Source organism: Scomber japonicus, chromosome 14, assembly GCF_027409825.1.
Source record: "Scomber japonicus isolate fScoJap1 chromosome 14, fScoJap1.pri, whole genome shotgun sequence".
In the NCBI taxonomy this organism is placed as follows: domain Eukaryota; kingdom Metazoa; phylum Chordata; class Actinopteri; order Scombriformes; family Scombridae; genus Scomber; species Scomber japonicus.
The window spans coordinates 31529045-31550901 of NC_070591.1; the positions used below are offsets into that span (position 1 = coordinate 31529045).

Consider the following 21857-nt stretch of genomic DNA (forward strand, 5'->3'; position numbering starts at 1 on the left):
AATAGCGGTTATGAATAAACAACATGGGTCTACAACTGTGATGTGTTATCTACTTCATAATACACTGAATAAGGTTGCAGGATACAGGGCTGTAGAGAATGAAATTAATGTATCTATAAAGCACTTATATTCTCATAGACGCTGCAGGTTGAAATAAGCACAGTTGTGATGTAATTGTTTAAGAGTGGACTGCTGCAGCTCTTTAATCACCTCCATCGCCGTCATCCAGCAGGAACCCGCTGATCTCCTCCCTCATCTGAGACCTAAACAACACAAACAGGTCACATTGTCATTGTCATTCTGGCTCTATGAAGTTCTGTATGTGAAAAAATATTGCTTTAGTTTAAACTGTCTCAACTTTTACTAAATGTGCAGTTTCCCCTGATTGACTTCTCCAATTATTAAAAGGTCTGTAATATCAGAGCTGTATGTTTCAGTACAAGTTGTTAGATGATTATGATTATTTTTTCACTTCAGCATCAGACAACAGAAACATTAGTAATTGATGTGGATTTAGTCGTTTCAATTGTCAGTTTGGCACACAAAACACAAGACTCAGGACATTTAAAAAGCTATATTTATTGCTTTTATAACTGATCAGCAGTAGTAGTAGCAACAGCAGCAGCAGTAGTAGTAGTAGTAATCCTTGTACATAGACTAAACATCAATGATCTCTTAACTGCACCAAATAATCTACTCACCTCCTCCGCCTCTTCTGAGCCTCTGACAGGATGTACTGAGGGAGACAATCAACTGAGGACTGGTAGAAAAAGAAAGAAGGGGGGATATGTCAAGAGAAATGAGACTGAGGTGAAAAGAGCAGAATGAAAACTTCTAAAGATGTAGAATGTAACATGGATGTTATTTCACTGCTATTTTTCCCCCTTAAATCTGTTACAAAAACTCAACCATAAAGTCATGATTTCATTTGAGTAATGAAGCAGCTAACAACAAGAACAAAGTTTAGATTTGGAAATGACTGCATCAGTTTACCCACCATGTCTTTGATGGTCAGCTGACAGCTGTAACACAGCAGGCTCCTCACATCAGCTGTCTCTGCTACCCTGTAACAGAACATCAGTACTGAACTTAGTGTTGAGGCAGGCATGGGATGTGTCCTAAAGGATCACTACAGTTTGTTCCAGCTGGATTTATCTTTGTTGGATCTATTTTAGTGATGCCCAGAAATGACTACAAAAATAAGACCTACACTTTCCTTTAGTGTCATATCAGTCCAAGATTAGATGACTATTATAAAGAATCACTGCTTAATGAAGTCACTGAATGCTTACTTGGCAGAAGAGCAGCAGCCTCCACCCTCTACTGTTCTCCCACAGCCTTCTCCTCCTCCTGCTCCTCCTGCTCCTCCTTCTCCAGAAGAACAGCACTGTCCAGTGGGAGCAGTCCACTCTGACTGCCCTCCAGCTTTATTGGAAACACAGGCAACTGATTTTATTAATTGGAATGTTTTTTCAAAGCACCACATAGGGTGCCAACCTGCTCATCAATAGGGAGACTGACACACTTCACACACCTCAAGGGCAATATGGGGTTATGTATCTTGACCTAGGACACACCGACGTGGACTGTAGGAGCCGGGAATTGAGTATAGAAACCTAAACCCTGTGAGGATGTCAGAGTGCTACTGCAGCCTCCTTCCTGCTGTGTTTCCAGTCTCAGTTACAGTGAACATGCTAACTTTCAACCGTCCAAAGTTCTTCATTCAAATGATTTTACACATGCAAGCAAGTTGAGTTTCAAAAGAAGCTTCAGTTAAATCAGAGTGTTCTGGACAGAAATGCTAAAAGAGGAAGTAGAACACATGCACTGATGACTGTAAACTAACAGCTATATTACAGTTATTTATAATGCAATAGATATTCTGTATTAATGACAATACCAGGTCAAATGGCAGCACAGGTCTTTCTCATTAAAACAACACTGTTAAATCTCATCAACTGACATCAAAAGTTAATTCATTTTTCAGCACATTTTCTCTGATCAATGACTCCAAATGAACACATGCAAACTAAAAGTACTGTTCCACAGTGACTCATGAAGTTTACTGTACCTGGGCTTTGTTTTGGAAAAGCTGTTCTATTAACACCTAGAGATTTAGTCTGGGAGAGCTGCTCTGAGATCAGCGTGGCCTGGAAGGCTGAAGCATTTTCTGAAAGGAGAGAGGAGAGACATCAGTGAGTGTGACAAAGGATGAGAGGAAAGAGAGGTCAATGTCATGATGAATCATTTATTTAGGATTAAGAGTGCTTACATCCTCTAAAAAAAAGAAGAAAAAAAATGCTTTGATGGTGAAGAAACCTGAAATTGCAATGTATTCATTTTACTCTTCTGCAATGAGAGTCTGTGACAGTTTATCTGCAGATTACAGATCTAGACCTCTGTGTGCCAACTGCAGGCTCTTTTTCTATCATTGCTCACAGATATTAGAGAGTGAGCAGACCAATGTGAAGCGTCCAGCTGGTGCTACACTTATAGCCCCACCACATTCTTTCAGGCTGAGGGAGAGCTTTAAAGTCCGTGCAAAGTAAGAATAAATATGTGTTTTGAGTTTGACATACCACGGAAAAGTGTGTTGTTAACCACCCTGCCAAATTTGAATGATTAAAAAAAATCACCAAATATATGAAATTAGGCTTCAAAATTGTGTAAAACTCAGCCTCTTTCTCTGCTACCAAACACTGTGGGAGTGCCCGCCAAGTTCACTGAAACCCCGCCCCCTACCAAGTGTCACCTGTCAATCAAAGTCACCACCTCTACCCAAAACATGGACACTACGTCTGAGAGCTTTCTGCTGCTAACTCAACGGCTAACTTGGCTAACTGTAGACTGTAGTTGTAGTAGTAGTAACTGAATGTATTTATACCTCTACAGCAGCGGGGCGGGTTTATGCTAATAATTTTCAGACCCGCCCACTGAAACACAGTTTGTGAAGCCTAGCTCCACAATTCAAATCTAAATTGTTGAAATGCACGGCCCCCCCCCCCCCTCCCCCCTCCCTCCACTTCCAGGGAGTAGAGGACAAGCTGGCATGAGTTTAAGGACTGATGTGGAGGTGAAGTAATCACTGCAGGATATACACACTTTCTACAAGGAAAAGCTTTCTACTGTGTGTCTGCAGAGGATGCAGTCCTGACACTCACCAACAGTAGTATCCAGGGCACACATACAGAGCAGACATCGGGCACAGGGGTCAGCAGTAGTGGAACTCTTACAAGCAGTCTGCAGCTTCTCACTGGTCCTATAGGACACACAGCAGCTGTTTTAAAGAACTGCTGTTTGGAGCTTGTGTGTGGAGAAAAAGGTATACTGGGTTTTGCTAATAGTTAATATGCTATTTCTAGAATGTCCAGCATCCATTATGAAGGAATGCAGTTTAAAAGCAGTCACATTGAGTAGAATGTAGTAGTTGTACTGACCTGTAGATGGTGCTGACAGTAGAGGGGAAGTCTGCCTGTAGTTTAGTGACAAAGCTCTCTGTCAAACGCTGGATACTAGCCTTATCTGTTGTCTGTGGGACACACACACACACACACACACACACAGAATAAAAAGTCTCGCTATATACAATGTGAATATTAAACAGCAGACTGATAATTATTAAAAAAATAACCTTGGGATTAACCCTGACTTTTATGTCATACTGTTGCCATGGTAGTAAATGCTGCAGGCCAAATCAGCAAGGAAGGGATTGTTTAGTATTACAGATACAAATATATGAAGTTGAGGTGGCCATACCCCTGGTGGAGTGGGCCCGAAGCCTCTCCGGGGGCTACAACCCACGACTCTCGTACGCCAAGATTATAGCCTCCACCACCCAGTGTGACAGGCGCTGGCGTGTCAGGGACATCCCCTTGTGAGAAGGAGCCCAGGATACATATATACAGTGGGGCAAAAAAGTATTTAGTCAGCCACCAATTGTGCAAGTTCTCCCACTTAAAAAGATGAGAGGCCTGTAATTTTCATCAGAGGTATACCTCAACTATGAGAGACAAGATGAGAAAAAAAAATCCAGAAAATCACATTGTCTGATTTTTAAAGAATTTATTTGCAAATTATAGTGGAAAATAAGTATTTGGTCAATAACAAAAGTTCATCTCTATACTTTGTTATATACCCTTTGTTGGCAATGACAGAGGTCTTCTGTAAGTCTTCGCAAGGTTTTCACACACTGTTGCTGGTATTTTGGCCCATTCCTCCATGCAGACCTCCTCTAGAGCAGTGATGTTTTGGGGCTTGCGCTGGGCAACACAGACTTTCAACTCCCTCCAAAGATTTTCTATGGGGTTGAGATCTGGAGACTGGCTAGGCCACTCCAGGACCTTGAAATGCTTCTTACGAAGCCACTCCTTCATTGCCCGGGCGGTGTGTTTGGGATCATTGTCATGCTGATCATTGTCATGCTCCTTCCATCAGGCCTTGCTGGAAATCTCACGATACATGGTCCCATTCATTCTTTCCTTTACACGGATCAGTCGTCCTGGTCCCTTTGCAGAAAAAAATGAAAAACAGCATGATGTTTCCACCCCCATGCTTCGCAGTAGGTATGGTGTTCTTTGGATGCAACTCAGCATTCTTTCTCGACACGACAAGTTGAGTTTTTACCAAAAAGTTATATTTTGGTTTCATCTGACCATATGACATTCTCCCAATCCTCTTCTGGATCATCCAAATGCTCTCTAGCAAACTTCAGAGGGGCCTGGACATGTACTGGCTTAAGCAGGGGGACAAGTCTGGCACTGCAGGATTTCAGTCCCTGGCAGCGTAGTGTGTTACTGATGGTAGCCTTTGTTACTTTGGTCCCAGCTCACTGCAGGTCATTCACTAGGTCCCCCCGTGTGGTTCTGGGATTTTTGCTCACCATTCTTGTGATCATTTTGACCCCACGGGGTGAGATCTTGCGTGGAGCCCCAGATCGAGGGAGATTATCAGTGGTCTTGTATGTCTTCCATTTTCTAATAAATGCTCCCACAGTTGATTTCATCACACCAAGCTGCTTACCTTATGCAGATTCAGGGTTCCCAGCCTGGTGCAGGTCTACAATTTTGTTTCTGGTGTCCTTTGACAGCTCTTTGGTCTTGGCCATAGTGGAGTTTGGAGTGTGACTGTTTGAGGTTGTGGACAGGAGTCTTTTATACTGATAACAAGTTCAAACAGGTGCCATTAATACAGGTAATGAGTGGAGGACAGAGGAGCCTCTTAAAGAAGAAGTTACAGGTCTGTGAGAGCCAGAAATCTTGCTTGTTTGGAGGTGACCAAATACTTATTTTACCGAGGAATTTACCAATTAATTAATTTAAAATCCTACAATGTGATTTCCTGGATTATTTCCCCCCATTCTGTCTCTCATAGTTGAAGTGTACCTATGATGAAAATTACAGGCCTCTCTCCTTTTTAAGTGGGAGAACTTGCACAATTAGTGGCTGACTAAATACTTTTTTGCCCCACTGTATATACATATAGACGTGTAAAGCTTTCACAGGACAAACGGCTTTGGGTGAAAAGCGAGCAGCTCAAGCGTGGAACAGCTGTAGGCAGAATCACTAACCTTAGGCACAAATTCCTGGTTAGGACGCAGCATCACCTTCCCATAATCCGCGGAGAACTGCAGACATGAGGTGTGCACAGACAAAGCATGTAACTCACTTATCCGTCTAGCTGAAGTCAAAGCGTGGATGGCGCCCTCGCGCATTGAATAGTCTCAATCACCCTCGATGGGAGACCAGACTCGTGTAAATTCACCCTCTCACGTACCAAGCCCAGAGAGCCAATCGTTCGAGGTGTGGATGAAAAATCTGCCTGCGAGCTTGTTGCGTAACGGCAACGGCCATGGCTAGCTGTGGATAAGCTGCATCAGCTCTGCCATCCACGGTCTGCTGGGCCAATAAGGAGCTATCAGGATTATTTATAGCTGCTGCTCCCTCACTCTCAGGGCCGGCCCAAGGCATAAGCGAACTAAGCAGCTGCTTAGGGCCCCGTGACCACTAGGGGGCCCCCAAGAGCAACTAACTTAAAAAATAAAAAAGCAATTAATTATTTTTTTTCCATGTGTGCGTGATGATGATTCATATATTATCAAATGTACGTTCTTGTACAAAACAAAAAACAACAACAATATCATGTTAACAGAGTCTGTTAACATGATATCAAGCAGAGTGTAGTTTCCTACTGCCTCACTGCTTGACATTTGACCTCCGCTAGTAACGTGTGCAGTGCACCCAACCGTGCGGTGCGCACTCAGCATCTAGGAGCCACGAGCAGGTGAAGGATGTCGCAAAAAAGGACTTACCCCTCAGGGGCAGAAAAGAGAAAAAGGAAGAAAGATGAAGAGGAGAAAAAACGACAAGATAAAGGTATATCTCGGTAATGTAACATTTGGTGTCAAAGAGATTTTGAAAAGTTCCCTGAAATTAGGAAAGTCCCTAATGATTGTTGACATTTTGTTTCAAATACGTTAGCCTATAATAGCAAATTTGCTAGCTAACATTAGTTCAACATGTCTTACTACTCCTCTCTTGTGGGTAGGTTAGATAGCTTATCTTACTATTCAAGCTAACGTTTTTGTGTTTGTGTAATACTTTGAAAAGTTAATTCTCAGTGTATATATATTATTCTGGGTCGCTTTTTGGCATCAAAACAACGTTTCTGATAACAACGTTTGATAGCAAATGTTTATTAACTAATGTTAATTACAAAGGCGGTGACGTTTGCTAGCAATATGGTTTTGCATTAATGAATTAATTTAGTTAATTTATAGTTTGAGGTATGTTGTTTGCAATTGTTTGCTGCAGAGCACAGTAATTTATGTGAGTAAGTAAATATATTCCTTTTACATCAACTCCCTGTTATGCTCATACGTTATATGAAACTTCCCCAGGAGCACTGTTAAAGTATTTTGGAGGAGGCAGTGACTCAGTCCAGGGGCAATCCACCTCCTCAGGAGCAGCCCAGGCTGATGAATCAGGTAATCGAAAAACTGTCACCATATTTAATTTCTAGTCAAATTATCTCATTAAGATGTAATAATATAAGATATAATCATATGACAAGGGACATGTTTTTCATCTCAGGTCCATCTCTATCCTCTGCTACATCCACTGTACCCACTGTCCTCTCTGCAACCTCAGCTGTACCTGGTAAGTTGACAACAAAACAGCCTTTATAATTGCTCAGTGTACTGCAGAATATTCTGAGATTAATAATTTTGTCCAAAAATATTATTTTAATTTCCCTATAGGTCTTTCATCTTTGGTCATTGAGATTGATGTGTCTTCTTCAGCATCCAGTTTGCAGCAGGGATCAGCAGCTCCGCCAGCAGACCCAGCTGAGTGTCCCTCTTTCCTGTCGGACTCAGAAAGGACTGAACAGGTATTAAGAGGGCCACTGCCTATAAAGGACACATTCACATTCCCGAAGAGACATTTTTACATAGTTTTCAGATGTAAATATTTAACTTTCTATTTTATTTGATATTTCTTTGTTTATTTTATTCAATGCTGTGTTTTTTACATATAAAAGTCAAATGTTTGAATTACAGGAGTGTGTTTTGTATTTCCCTCCCTATTTTTACCAAAGATTTTGCACATTTTTACATAGTTTTCAGACCTAATTCAACTTAATATTTTATTTTATCAATATTTATTTGTGTTACCTTGTTTTAGGTGCCTGTTGATTTTCATCATTATTTAAGTATTTGTTGTTGTATTTTTATTTTATTTAATACTGTCTGATTTTGTATATATGGTGTAGCAGTTTATTTAAAATAATAGTAATAAAGCAGATTGTGTTTACAGTAAATGATTAGTTTATTTTGTTACTTTTAATTGACCTAGATGACATTCAGAATCCCACTTAGTACTATATCACTTTGAATATTAAGTGTTAATCAACCCCAGGCTGCTCTTGTAGCTGAATTTGCTACCATTTCAGATTAAAAACCATAGATGGGTAAAACATGCCGGGCTGCTCTTTGAGGTTTTATGTATTGATTCTCTGTGTGGCCAGTAAGGGGAGTTGCTGACTTTGCCAAATATTAATTGAAAGATTTTTCTGTAAGTTTGCAAATCTGGTGTCTGCTTCCATTGCATTAATCACTGTTGATTACAATCTAACTACAACAAAAAGTTTTCACATTTAGTTTTACAAGTGTATTCGTAATGACGGAGTAGAATACGTTTATAGTAGGTGTGTGAATGATCAATAATCATTATTATTGGCAGTAATAGAGGGCCCCAAAATCAAATTTTGCTTAGGGCCCCATGGAGGCTTGGGCCGGCCCTGCTCACTCTGATCAGAGTCGGAGTGATGAGGCCTAGCGGGGGAAACGCATACAGCAGCACGTTTGGCCACGGGTGAGCCAGTGCGTCCGCATCCAGCGGTGCGTTCTGGTCTCTTAACGAGAAGAACAGAGGACACTGTGCATTTTTGTGCGATGCGAAGAGATCTACGGATGCTCGACCGAACCTCTCCCACACGCGGTGAAGCACCTCGGGGTTCAGTCTCCACTCGCCGTACAGGGGATTCCCTCTGGAGAGTAAATCTGCCCCACTGTTTAGTACACCCGGCACGTGCACCGCGCATAACGATAACGGGTGTTCGCTGCCCCATAATATCAGACTCTGAGCCAGTCTCTGTAACTCTCTGTAGAGTGTGTGCCTCCCTGCCTGTTTATGTAGGCCACGGCTGTCGTGTTGTCCACAACACATGACACTTCCCCAGGAGAGGCAGAAAATGTTTGAGCACTAGGAAAACAGCCAACAGCACCAGGTTTATATGCGCCTGATGAAGCGTCAGGGGCCAGGTCCCGTTCACCGACCTCCCCTCGAAAACCGCTCCCGACCCCATTAACGAGGCATCCGTTGTAACCGTTTTCCTCATCACCACCGCTCGGGACGCCGGTAGTGAATATCTTCGGGTCTCTCCAGTAAAAGAGAGCCAGGAGGCATTTCGGGGAAATCCTCACCATAGGCCTGAGGTGACATCGTGCATCCAGATGTAGAGAGAGGATACCCAGCGCTGAAAATCTCTCATTTTCAGCAGTCCCTGCGGATATTGATGACGCCATCAGCCCTGACAGCCGGAGACAGTCCCATAACGACACTGAATTTCCCCGTTGAAATAAAGCCAGGTGTTCGCGAAATTTCTCCACCCGAACCTGTAGTATTCTGAGCATGTCTGTTGTAACCACTGTCTATTGTGATGACGTAAGCAAGGTGCGCCGAAGCGTAGTTGTATTACAGAGACAATAAAGATGGAGGCACACGTTCACCCCAGTGAGACCGAAATACCTGTTCTGATTATTTAGACAATTAACTGTCAATAACCCAGAAATAATACATGGTGTCAGAAAATAGTACACATCGACCTGCCGATGGAAGATGGAGAGTACAGGTGTCCCCACGCCACGGATGGATTGGGATTCGTCTAACCTTCCCGATACCTGGAGAAAGTTTCGCCAGCATGTAGAGCTGATGTTTTCCGGTCCCCTCTGCGCTAAAGAAGAGGAGGAGAAGTGCAGCTATTTGCTACTTTGGATTGGTGAGAAGGGCCGTGATGTATTTAACACATGGACTCTTACAACGGATGAAAGGAAACTGCTGAAGACGTACTACGACAGGTTTGAAGCCTATGTGACGCCAAAAGCAAACCCCATTTTCGCACGATATAAGTTCCACGAAAAGACACATGGGGAAAATGAGAGCTTCGACCAGTTTGTGACTGAGCTAAGGTTGCTAGTGAAAGACTGCAGTTACCCTAATAGCGATGAGATGATTAGAGACCGTATTGTTTTTGCCATAAACTCACCAAGAGTGCGCGAAAAGCTACTTTGCCACGGTCCAGACCTCACGCTGGAGAAAGCTATCGACCATCGGGACAGACGTTGACAGGAGCAGAGAGTGTGGTGCATTGTGGACGAGAGCACAGCCGCACAGCAGAATGTCCAGCAAAAAGACGTCAATGTAACAAGTGCAAGAAATTTAACCATTTTGCTAAAGTCTGTAGGACACAAACACCCCAGAGACAGGCACAATTTAAGCCCAAAAAAGTGCATGCCGTCTCAGACTGCACAGAGCAGACATCACCTGAACTATATATTGACACTATAACAAAAATACATGCGAACACAGCCAGAGAACAGGCATTTGCAGAAGTTGAAATTGGCAAAGCGAGGCACAAATTAAAATTCAAAGCTGACACAGGTGCCCAAGCTAATGTGATACCAGCAAACACGTTTCACAAAATGTTTGGAGGTGTAACACTAGGCCCACCAGACAGTGACATCTCAGGATATGGAGGACAGAGGCTTAAAGTCAAAGGAGCTTGCAGGCTAACATGCAGATACAGAAATGAAACAGCCATGTTAGATTTTGACATAGTATATGTTAAAAATGCTCCCCCTGTCTTGGGTCTGAGAGCATGTCTTGACTTAAACATAGTTAAACTGGTACACACAATCGAAGTACAGCCAGGAACACACACAAGCATCACAACAGAGTTTGCCGATGCGTTCAAGGGCATTGGACTATTTCCTGGAGAATGTGTCCTGCACCTCAAGCCTTCAGCTACGCCAGTAGTGTGTCCGCCTCGCCGCATCCCATACACTCTCCGCAGCAGGCTTAAGGATGAACTGAATGAAATGGAGAAAATGGACAGTATCCAAAAAGTGACAGAGCCGACTGAGTGGGTAAATGCTTTAGTAGCAGTGGAAAAGCCTAAAACTGGAAGGCTTAGGGTGTGCCTTGATCCCTGCCCCCTAAACAAAGCCATACGGAGACCACACTATCCACTTCCCACTCTAGATGACATCACACCGAGACTAGCTGGAGCACAATATTTCAGCGTACTAGATGCCAGATCCGGCTACTGGACTATCAAACTAAGCCATGAATCATCCATGTTGACCACCTTCAATACCATCTACGGCAGGTACAGGTTCAAGCGACTCCCTTTCGGAATCATTTCTGCACAGGATGAGTTTCAAAGAAGGGTGGATGAGGCCTACGAAGGGCTTCAGGGCATCGCAGCCATCGTGGACGACATCCTGGTGTATGGCCACAACAAGGAGGAGCACGATGCAAACCTGCGTGCCATGTTGGAGAGGACTAGAGAGAGAGGGATAAAACTAAATGAGGACAAGAGCGTCATATGTGTGCCTGAGGTGAGCTATTTTGGTCACAGACTGACACGAGAAGGTATCCGGCCTGACCCTAACAAGGTCAAGGCGATCAGAGAAATGGCTCCGCCACACAACAAGGCAGAGCTGGAGACCATACTGGGCATGGTCACTTACCTCTCCAGATTTGCCCCCAGACTCTCCGAGGCCACAGCTCCCCTCAGACAACTGTTAAAAGAGAGCAATGAGTTTGTGTGGGACTCAAATCATGACATTGCTGTTCAGCAAGTGAAAGACCTGTTGACACAGGAACCTGGCCCTGTACTCACATACTTTGACCACACAAAGGATGTTAAGCTGCAGGTCGACGCATCAAAATGTGGATTAGGAGCAGTGCTACTCCAAGGAGAGAAACCAGTCGCATACGCATCCAAAGCACTGACTGAGACTGAGGAAAACTATGCTCAGATAGAAAAGGAGCTGTATGCAGTGCTGTTTGGATGCAAACGGTTTCATCAGTACCTCTACTCCCCCACGATTGCAACGAATGATACTGCAACTACAGCGGTATGACATCATCATTATACACAAGCCTGGAAAACAAATACCAGTTGCAGATACACTTTCCAGAAAGCCCATCGAGTGCAGTGAGAGCTCACTGAGTGAAGGTATGGACTTGCAAATACATACTGTGATCAGCAATGCGCCAGTAAGTGACAACAAAATGGCAGAGATCAGAGCCGCCACAGCACAAGACGAGCAGCTCTCAATGTTGAGGCGAATCATCACCTCAGGGTGGCCTGAGTCGCACAAGAAATGTCCACCTGCAATTCAGCGTACTGGAATCACAGGGACGAGATATCAGAAACAAACGGAATCCTACTAAAAGGAGAAAAGATCATCGTGCCCCACTCACTCAGGGCAGAAATGCTTTCACGCATTCACACAGGACACTTAGGGATCGAAAAAAGTAAGCAACGTGCAAGAGACGTACTTTTCTGGCCCGGAATGGGAAAACAGATAGAGGCGTTGGTAGAATCCTGCAACATCTGCATGGAGCGACGCAACTCTGTCCAAAAGGAGCCGATGATATCGCATCCTATTCCAGAGTGACCTTGGCAAGTGATCGCCACAGATCTGTTCATGTGGAACAACAGCGACTACATCGTTGCTGTCGACTACTACAGCAGATATTTTGAGGTGGAAAAAAATCACCAGCCTCACATCCAACACAGTCATCAAAAAACTCAAAGCCATGTTTGCAAGGTTTGGAGCACCACAGACACTAATCAGCGACAATGGACCCTGTTATAGCTCGCAGGAGTTCAAAGACTTTGCTCGTGCATGGGACTTTGAGCATGTCACAAGTAGCCCACTGTACCCACAGAGCAATGGGTTAGCTGAAAGGACTGTCCAAACAACTAAAGCCCTCATGGACAAAGCACACGCACAGCGGACAGACCCCTACCTGAGTCTGTTAGAATACAGAAACACCCAGGTTGATGGACTGAAATCGCCAGCGCAGCTGTTGATGAGCAGGCGTCTGCGTTCAATCCTCCTGACCACTGACAAACAACTTGAACCAGAGCTCGTCTGCTGCAGCACAGTTCGCGGCAGGAGGGAAACCTGCCAGAAACGACAAACTGTACTACGACAAGACTGCAAAGGCACGGCCTGCCCTACCAGCAGGAGCCACAATCTGCTTCCAGCTGCCAAGTGGAAAATGGGAACCTGCAACAGTTATAGATTCAGCAGGTACACAGAGGTCATACAACATCCTCACAGGTGAAGGTCATGTGCTCAGACGCAACAAACGTCACCTCTGAAGACTGAGAACAGCACAGATCGAGAAGCACCAACTGGTGACCCTGATCCTGAAAATGCTGAGCCAATGACTATGCAGCAGGACACTGTAGGCCAAACAGGCCTCAAGGAACCCCTGCACTTTACCACCACTAAGTCAGGTCGCATAGTGAAACCAAGAGACCGATTAGACCTGTAAAAAAAACAAAGTTGAAATGTGAAAATGTGTCACATTGTTGATGTTGAAAGTGTTTATTTTGATGCTGCAGTTAAGAAATGCCAGAGTTAACAGTGCAAATGTGACATATGGTACTGTTAATGTTTACAGAAATGTTCATAAAAACTGAATTTACGACTGGTATGTTCTGTTTCAGTTATATCCTGCCTATGCACATTGATGGGAATAACTTCCTTTAAGTAGCTGACCTATGTCTAAAATGTGGAAATAATATTGCTATAATATTGTTGACAGCTATTGGTATATTCCGTTTTTTTGAAAAAAAGGAGATGTAGTATTCTGAGCATGTCTGTTGTAACCACTGTCTATTGTGATGACGTAAGCAAGGTGCGCCGAAGCATAGTTGTATTACAGAGACAAAGATGGAGGCACACGTTCGCCCCAGTGAGACCAAAATACCTGTTCTGATTATTTAGACAATTAACTGTCAATAACCCAGAAATAATACAGAACCCAAGACAGAAAAACCCGAAATGAAACAGAGTTTATTTCGAGGCCCAAATACTCGATATTCTGAGTGGGAGACAAAACACTTTTTGTGTGGTTTATACTGACGCCCAAGCTGTACAGCCTGTCTATCAGTCTCTGTGTATCTCTCTCCGCTTCCTCCCTGCTGGGAGCACAAAGGAGAAAATCGTCCAGATACGCAAACACTCTGCTGGATATATGCTTATATGAAAATAAGCATCCTGCAGATCCAATTTGTACTTTCGGAGGTGTAAATTGAGGCAACGCAGATCCAGGATCGGACGTAATGAACCTCCCTTCTTTGGAACGAGGAAATAACAGGAATAAAAACCCTGATTCCTCTCCCCCTCTGGTACAATGCGAACCCCCCCCCCTCTGGTACAATGCAAACCGCCCCTCAGCTTAAAAGAGAAGATATTTCGCTCTCTTAAGCCTCGGCAGCTTCCCCCGTAGCTTCTGTCGTTAGCACCCCATTGAAGCGGGTCGGCCTCATTGCAAACTGCAGCCTGTAATCCCTGACAATGGTTGTAAACACCCAGGGGTTGACTGCGTCTACGCGCCATACCTCCACATTGACAGCGAGAGGACCAGGGGGCCTGAAGCTTAACAATGGACCAGCTGCGCCCTCTCGGGGCGATGGACTGTCCTGCACTTCTTGGATTTCTTGTTTGTTTTATGTTCGCCTTGCCCTCGGCTTTATGAATGAGCCTGGTTGCAACAGCGTGTTTATTGAAAAAACGTGTGAAGTGCTTGGTGTGAACAATGCACATTTTCCCACTACCCTCTGAACTGTCCCCGTGGGGTGTTGAGGGGGGGCATATAAACTCTGCACTGGGAGAACAAGTGCTTCTTTCGGTCTGTGAATGTCAGAATGTCCAAATGGGGCCGTTACACAGCGCTGATCGGAACATAGGTCCAACATATCCATCCTCCGTTTCTTGGGAGGAGAGGGAAATAACCGGTCTGTTCTGGGTGGGCTCAGAGCAGAGACCTCCATGAGTACTGACTGCTGAGCCTCAGTCCCCGCGAACCACAACACCTAGGCCGACCGTTTTTTCTTCCCATCCGGGGGGCGGGACGGGCGGTTCGGATCGTTGCCTGGAGCGGCGGCTACAGCAGCGGAAGACTTTTTAGGCCAGTGTTTCTGGGGCTGAGCTCTGCGCTGGCGAGACGCTGGCTGCGCTGGTGAGACGCTGGCTGCTCAAATGCCTGCAGCCTGGGCTCCTTATAACCGCCGCGGCGGGATGGCGGCGTAGGGTGAGGAGTGACTTTGTGTGGAAGGCAGAGGTCGAAGGCTTCTCCTTGCTCCTTGCTCCCCTGCTTCTTCCTAAGGTCACTGGTTTGTTGCATGGCCGTAACAGCCCCACCAAATAAGCTCTTAGCCCTGGATGGGTCGAAGGGAGCATCAATGATGACCTGTTTGTCCTGGTCCGGCAGGCTGGAAAGGTTTAGCCAGAGCGCTCTCTCTCCCGCCACTGCAAGCCCCATACCGCGGCCGCAGCCTTGGACTGCACCTCTGGACACACGGAGGGTGAGATCCGTGACAACGCATATTTCCTCCCAAACCTTTGGGCTTGGGGAGCCCTTATCCAGGAGAAAAAGTTCAGCCTGGTAGGCTGTCAGCAGAGTGACATTTAAGTTTTTCACCGACTGGGCTGCTGACTCACACTCGCCGCGGCAAGCGCGGAACGATGGCTGGGGTGGAGGTGGGAAGCCACCACCTGCTCTACCACTGGGGGATCTCCGAGACCCCACTCCTCGCTGTTAATGACCTCCAGGCCCGAGTAACCCTTGACGGTGACTCTGTGGCGAAACGGTTTGTCCCAAAACCGTTTCATCACCCTCATGAATGCTGGTACGGCGGGCATGACCTGTCTTGTCAGTGTACTGCGAGAAGGCAGAAATTTACTATCATAAAGGTCCCTTTCCTCACCCTGGTGATGCGGGCCAGTCGATACCCAGCCGGGATGCTGCCCGCTTACACACCTCATGTAAGTCGACGTCCGAAGGTGTAGAGGAGGGTTGGGTTTCTCCGCTGATGGAACTGCCGGGTCGGGATGTCTGAGCCGGGGGGAGGATGGCGTCCTCGTCATCATCCTCGTTCTCCTCGTTGAGAAGGTCCAGATTATCATCCTCCTCCACATCTCCCCCTCCGTACTCGTTCTCCGAGTCGAGGAGCTGGTCGAACAGCGGTGGGTTATCCCAGCTCGTGCTAGCTTTAGCCGGCTTCGGCTTGGCCGCACTGTCGGAGAGGCAGGGGTCGGCTTTAGAAGCGGCTGAAACTCTGAAGCGCCGCTCCAGGATCCTAGCTGGCATGGCGCTGCAGTGCTGGCAACACTCAGAGTCCACGAGTGACACTTGAGCATGCTGGACTCCCATACAAGCAATACAGAGAGGACGTGGGTCTCTCCCTCAAATGCTAAAACCGCAAGAGGCCGGGCAAGGGCGGGACACGTTCCCTCTGCGCAGAACTTCGAAAGGACAACAACGGCGTAGCGACGGCAGCGGGCTGGCCCGTGCATCTCGAGATGATTGGTGTTATGACAGACGTGGTGTCATTGGAGCTTTCATGATCGGTCACGCCAGAGGGCGCTTCCCATAGTGAGATACCGAGGGAGGTTTGAAAGAGAACACTTTGTTTACATTAAAGTGACAAATAGAAGACTGAAGTGAATGTGCTTACAAACCAGTAGGTCGACTTTGCTTTACATGACAATCTGTGTCATATGAAAATTGTGAGTGTCAGATTTGGGTTTTTTTGTTGTTGTTTTTTTTTGGGGGGGGGGGGAGCTTTTTGCGTGATGAGCATCAATAAAACTAAATAGTGTTCCAGACTGAGACATCATATTATTGAAATTGCACTAATTGTTCTTAAGACATCTCAGGCTAGTTTATTATAGTGAAGTAACAATATATTATATATTATTTGTAGGATATAATGCAGTGGTTTTAATGGTCTGGCCCATATGAGATCAAACTGGGATGTATGTGGCCTTTTGAACAAAAATGAGTTTAACACCTCTGCTGTAGATGTAATGCTGCTGCTGGATCTTACCTTAGTGTCCAGACTTGCTATGAACACAGAAGGCACATTGAACAGATGGTTGTAGTAAGCTACTTCTTTTGAAGAGTAGTCCCTCATTGGCCTCACTGCTATGATGTCACCATATCGAGAGTCTGAGAAACCCTGCACACACACACACACACTTTTTTTTAAAACTCAGATCCACAGAGAAACATTTTCTTCACACATTCCATTTCTTCAATAAAAAAGATACATATATTTTCAAAAGACTGTATCCATGTATTGTCTATACACACACACATACGCACCGTGTCTTGAGCCAGCTGTGCTCCTCTGCCCAGTGATATACTGGTGAGCAGTTTAACAGCCAGTCTGGTGCAGTTGTCTCCCAGCATTAGTTTGCAGTAGCCTTCAGTACGAGCTGTGTGAACCAGGAGATGCTGCCTTTAAAAGGAAAAAACAGAGTGGGATCAGGATAGTTTAAGTGAGCTCATTTAAAAACAATGTTATCACTGTTTTCCTCCTTTCTGTATTCAAGCACTTGGCATTGGTTTCATGGAGATATGAGTAAATAATGTTCTCATGGGACAAACACACCAGTTAGAAAATAGCCCCTAGGGTTGCCTTTTCATCAGAATGAGTGGAACAGCAGGGGACAGAGTGATGTGTCAGCCCAGTGGAATATCCTCTCTGCTTAAAGTGTCTAAATGCAGAGATAGGAGCCCCACACTGTAGATCAGAGGCAAAAACTAATTTTCATTCGAGGGCCACATACAGACCAATTTGATCTGATGTGGGCCAGATCATTAAAAAGATGGAGGGAAAGAAGGAAGAAAGGAAGGAAATAAGAAGGGAAGGAAGGAAAGACAGGCAAAAGGAAGGAGGGAAGAAAGGTAGGAAAGACACACAGTGAAGGACAGACAGACTGATGGATGGAAGAAAGGGAGGAAGGACAGAAGGAAGAAAGGGAGTAAGGACAGATGGAAGGAAGAAAGGAACGAAGAAAGGTAGGAAGGACAGATGGAAGGAAGGAAGGAAGGACAGAAGGAAGAAAGGAAAAAAGGAAGGTAAGAAGGACAGATGGAATAAAGAAAGGGAGGAAGGACGGAAGGAAGAAAGGGAGGAAGGACAGAAGGAAGGAAGGGAGGAAGGAACGAATAAAGGATAAAAGGAAGGGAGGAAGTACAGATGGAAGGAAGGAAAAGAACATAGGAAGGAAAGTGGGCCGGATTGCACCCCTCGGCGGGCCCGTTCTGGCCCACGGACCGCATGTTTGACACCCCTGCTGTAGATGAAATGCTACTAACAGCATGTCTGACCTTAATGTGTTCAGTAGATCTTCTCTGGCTGTCAGTGTCTTAGCAGAGCCAATCAGCTGCTGCAGTAAGTGTGTGTGGGACTCCTGGATGTCAGGTGGGGATGATTCATCCTGTGTCTGTGCTGTCAAACATCTGCTGCTGTCAGTCTGAATGAAGTGATCCACAGCTGCTTTGTAGGAGCTGGCTGGTCTCTCTGAGGGAGAGGGAGCTGTCACCACCACTGAACTGGGAAGGTGGAGGACCTGGGAGATGGTTAGAGAACACAGTCAAGAAGAAATCTGAAAAAAAGTGTTGATGTGTCAGCATTTAGTTTAGAGCTGTTAGTCCACACTGACCTGCTCCAGAGGCACAATGTGGAAAGGGAAGCCAGTAGTTTTAAACACATTCAGCAGCTCAGACATCGTCCTACGTCTCTCCTCCACAGACTGACCTACAGCGCCCCCCTCTGGAGAAACACACACACATATTCAGTGTAAACTGAATGAAATGAAAGAACTGTTCAGAGCATAATCATTTCGAAAATGATCAAATTCCTTCAAGCACACATAGAAATGATTACACTCATTTAAAGAGTGATTTACCATCAATGTAGACAATGCCAGGTATGAATCTTAACTTCTTGTGGGCATTCTGACTCAAACCCTGGGAAGAGGAAAATAATGTAAGTTACATTATATTAAGACAAAAGATCTTCTGCATCTACAATGTTCTACAGATAGATTAGGACAGATGTTTTCAAAGTGTGAGACTATGGACCTCCCCTCACACAAAGCTAGTTTCATTTAGCAGCTAGCACTATGTCTGCACTGTGACTGTAAAACTAAACTAACAGTAAAATGGATCAATATATGAACATCAGCAGTATAGTGTTAAAGGCAGCTTGCATCTGTTTTTTAGAGTTCTGAAGATTATTGTTTATTTGACTTGCTAAACCTATTTCTCGTATATGAAAAAATAAATGTTAATATTTATGAATCTACAAGCTATAAGATTAAAAAAAGAGTCCCTACAGGCTGCAGAGGTCCTAATAGCCTCAGTATGAAGGTTTCAGCTGGGTAACATTTAGTGAAAAAATAAAATCTGTTTTAGTGAATGTGCTCCTCACAATAACTCATAAATATGCAAAATAAGGTTGAGATATCTTTATAAGTTAGTTAGGAGATAGACTGTTAAAAAGGTGCAAGGATGGATTGATGGGGACTACATAAAGACAGTTAACCTCTTGAACTTGACTGAGCATTGAGCAAGAAGAAGGACCTCCAGATACAGCCAGCAGCACCTACAAACACAGAAGACAAATGCATTCATCATTCTATGCCAACAACTGATTCATCTTCTAATCATGAAGTGCCTTTATTAATGCTGTGTGGAGAGAGAAACACACCTTCTCTCCAGGGAAGATGATCCTGTTTTTGCCCAGCATGGCCCGGAACTTATGCACAAAGTATTCTTTGAAACAGTCCCTAACATCAAACACACAGTACAGTTAATAACTTCTAAAAGCATGTTAACATTGTGAGGTAAGCTCATCCATTCATTCACTTACTCGTCCACAGGGCTGCTAACATTGCTGTAAACTAAAGGGTTCTGAGAATAAGCACTGAAGTAACAGGATTGTGTAATCACTACAACTATACATGTATACCATCAGAATCATTTAAAAAGGTGCTATACTCATATCAATATGTTTAAATATAGGTGCATGACTTGGGATTCTTTCAGCTTGCAATCAATCACCTCCCAGCACAGAACCCCTTGTGTTCCACACTACAGTCTGGTAGATCCCAGTCTTACCTGCAGTATGTATCTGCTGCTCTGATCACCACAGCTGCAGTCGCTTCTTTGCACTTGACACATTTCTTAGAAACACTAACAAATGGAGGAGAAAGGCAATCATGAGAATCATTCAGTAATGTTTAGAGTGTCCTAGAATAACATAACAGCCACATTAGAAAAGCAGGTGTGGACTACTACTTTACTTTATTCTTCTTATCTCAATATCTCAATTCATAAAAAACAAACTAGTATATGCAGAGGTGAGGTCTCACCAAATATCTCTCACACACACAGACACACACACACATTTCATACGTTACCTTGAGTACAAAATAACTTTAACATTGTGTTAATTGCCTCCAAAAAGTATAGGTTATAAGTTGAAACTGAATAAAGTTTGCTATATATATATATACACACACTATATATATATATATATATATATATATATGTATATATACACATACACACACATATATATATATATATATATATATATATATATATATATATATGTATATATACACATACACACACATATATATATATATATATATATACATACATACATACATATATATATATACACACATATATATGTAAATGGTGAATAGACTGAAATGATTTAGCACTTCTCTGCTTTAATGGACAAGCCAGCCTATCACATACATTCTAATGTTGATCATTCATTTAATCACATGACCAATGCCAGCTGACATGAAGTGAATTTAGGAACATGAAGCAGTCATAACACACTCTGGTCAGCTGGTATCCTTAGTGATAGACACAATGTCTTACTTATTCACCAATAGGAGCCACAAACACACTGAAGTGTCTTATAGAAGTGTGTTTACATGTCAGACACACATCATGATCACAGCCAATAACTTGAGAGCGGTTCCGTGGTGTAGTGATGGAGGTGGCCGTGATGTCATAACATACCTGGGCCCCTCCTGGCGCTCCAGTCGATCGTGGTAGCCTTCATCCACCTGGCACATTGGGACAGTGGACAGTGGTGTAGCGTCGGGTAGAGTTTAGCTGCTGGCAGTCACACTGGTTTACAACGTGTGGAACAGTCTCCAATTTAACTAAACTAGCCCAGACAGTGATGTCATGTGATATAATATAATATAATATAATATCATTTATATTTAATGCTTTATTCACTTCTAACCTGTGTACTCTACCTGCTCCACATAGTCGCGTGTATCTTTTAATGGCTCTTTTTGATGACGTAGGGAATCGTCTTCCTCTTCTTGCATCAAACGGATGGTGTACTGCTGCCACCAACAGGTATGGAGTAAAATAGCCTCTCATTTGAAAATAATAGCCAACATAAGATAAGATAAGATAAGATAAGATAAGATATTCCTTTATTAGTCCCACAATGGGGAATTTTGCGCTATTACAGCAGCAGTGGACAGTAGAATATAAGAGCAGCTATAAGAAAGAATAAAGAACAATAAATAATAAGTACATAAAAAATAAAAACAATAATAGTAAAAATATGTAATAACATCAAGGTAATATACCTAACTAACTAACTAACTTACTAATTAATTGACTGACTAACTAACTAACTAACCAACTAAATGACAACCATTAAAAAGTCTATAAAATGTAAAAATATCTAGTGTATTTGACGTCTGAAGCTTCATATTAGCTTCAGACCAACTTTTAACCCTGTAAAGTCTGAACCATCAAATAAGTGCTTATTGGACCTTCTGACAAGTAATTAAAAAAATATTTACTAACACTTTGCATATATGAGTTTTATTTTGTATCATATTTGATACGGATGTGTTTGCAGTTTATTTTTCAGAGCATGTGAAAACAATGAATGTATACAATGTTGTGTAAAGCTCATATCACCACCAACTAAACTTTTTATGTATGATGCATAATGCCTGAAATGCAATAAAATGACAACTGGCAGGTTTACAGATAAATGGCCTTCTGTATCTGCTGTATCTCATCTGATACACATATCTCTAACAGGAATTAATACAATAAAATAAACGACTAAATATTTAGTCATTCAACCCTGCATTGCTTTATCTGTGGACTACTTATATGTCAGGTTTCTCTGGTAAAAAA

General features: G+C 43.6%; 1 protein-coding gene across 2 annotated transcripts in view; it reads right to left on the reverse strand.

The window, feature by feature from the left end:
• The window catches only part of ctu2 (cytosolic thiouridylase subunit 2 homolog (S. pombe)), a 20993-nt gene extending 22 nt beyond the window's left edge, over positions 1-20971 (reverse strand). Inside the window, exons 1-16 of one of the 2 annotated variants that reach the window (XM_053332500.1) lie at positions 20703-20971; positions 19779-19853; positions 19369-19447; positions 19204-19263; positions 18566-18626; positions 18320-18429; positions 17985-18226; positions 16974-17109; positions 16696-16827; positions 3438-3529; positions 3162-3259; positions 2108-2170; positions 1293-1425; positions 998-1064; positions 702-760; positions 1-263 (exon numbers count right to left, since the gene is read on the reverse strand). The exon at positions 1-263 is cut by the window's left edge and continues 22 nt beyond it. In XM_053332500.1, coding sequence (XP_053188475.1) covers positions 203-263; positions 702-760; positions 998-1064; positions 1293-1425; positions 2108-2170; positions 3162-3259; positions 3438-3529; positions 16696-16827; positions 16974-17109; positions 17985-18226; positions 18320-18429; positions 18566-18626; positions 19204-19263; positions 19369-19447; positions 19779-19853; positions 20703-20758 — 1524 coding nt within the window. In that variant the 5' untranslated portion in view covers positions 20759-20971 and the 3' untranslated portion in view covers positions 1-202. Of the gene's footprint in view, positions 264-701; positions 761-997; positions 1065-1292; positions 1426-2071; positions 2171-3161; positions 3260-3437; positions 3530-16695; positions 16828-16973; positions 17110-17984; positions 18227-18319; positions 18430-18565; positions 18627-19203; positions 19264-19368; positions 19448-19778; positions 19854-20702 lie in introns of both variants that reach the window. The other variant, XM_053332499.1, reaches the window with a different exon arrangement.
• Positions 20972-21857: the final 886 nt, after the last annotated feature.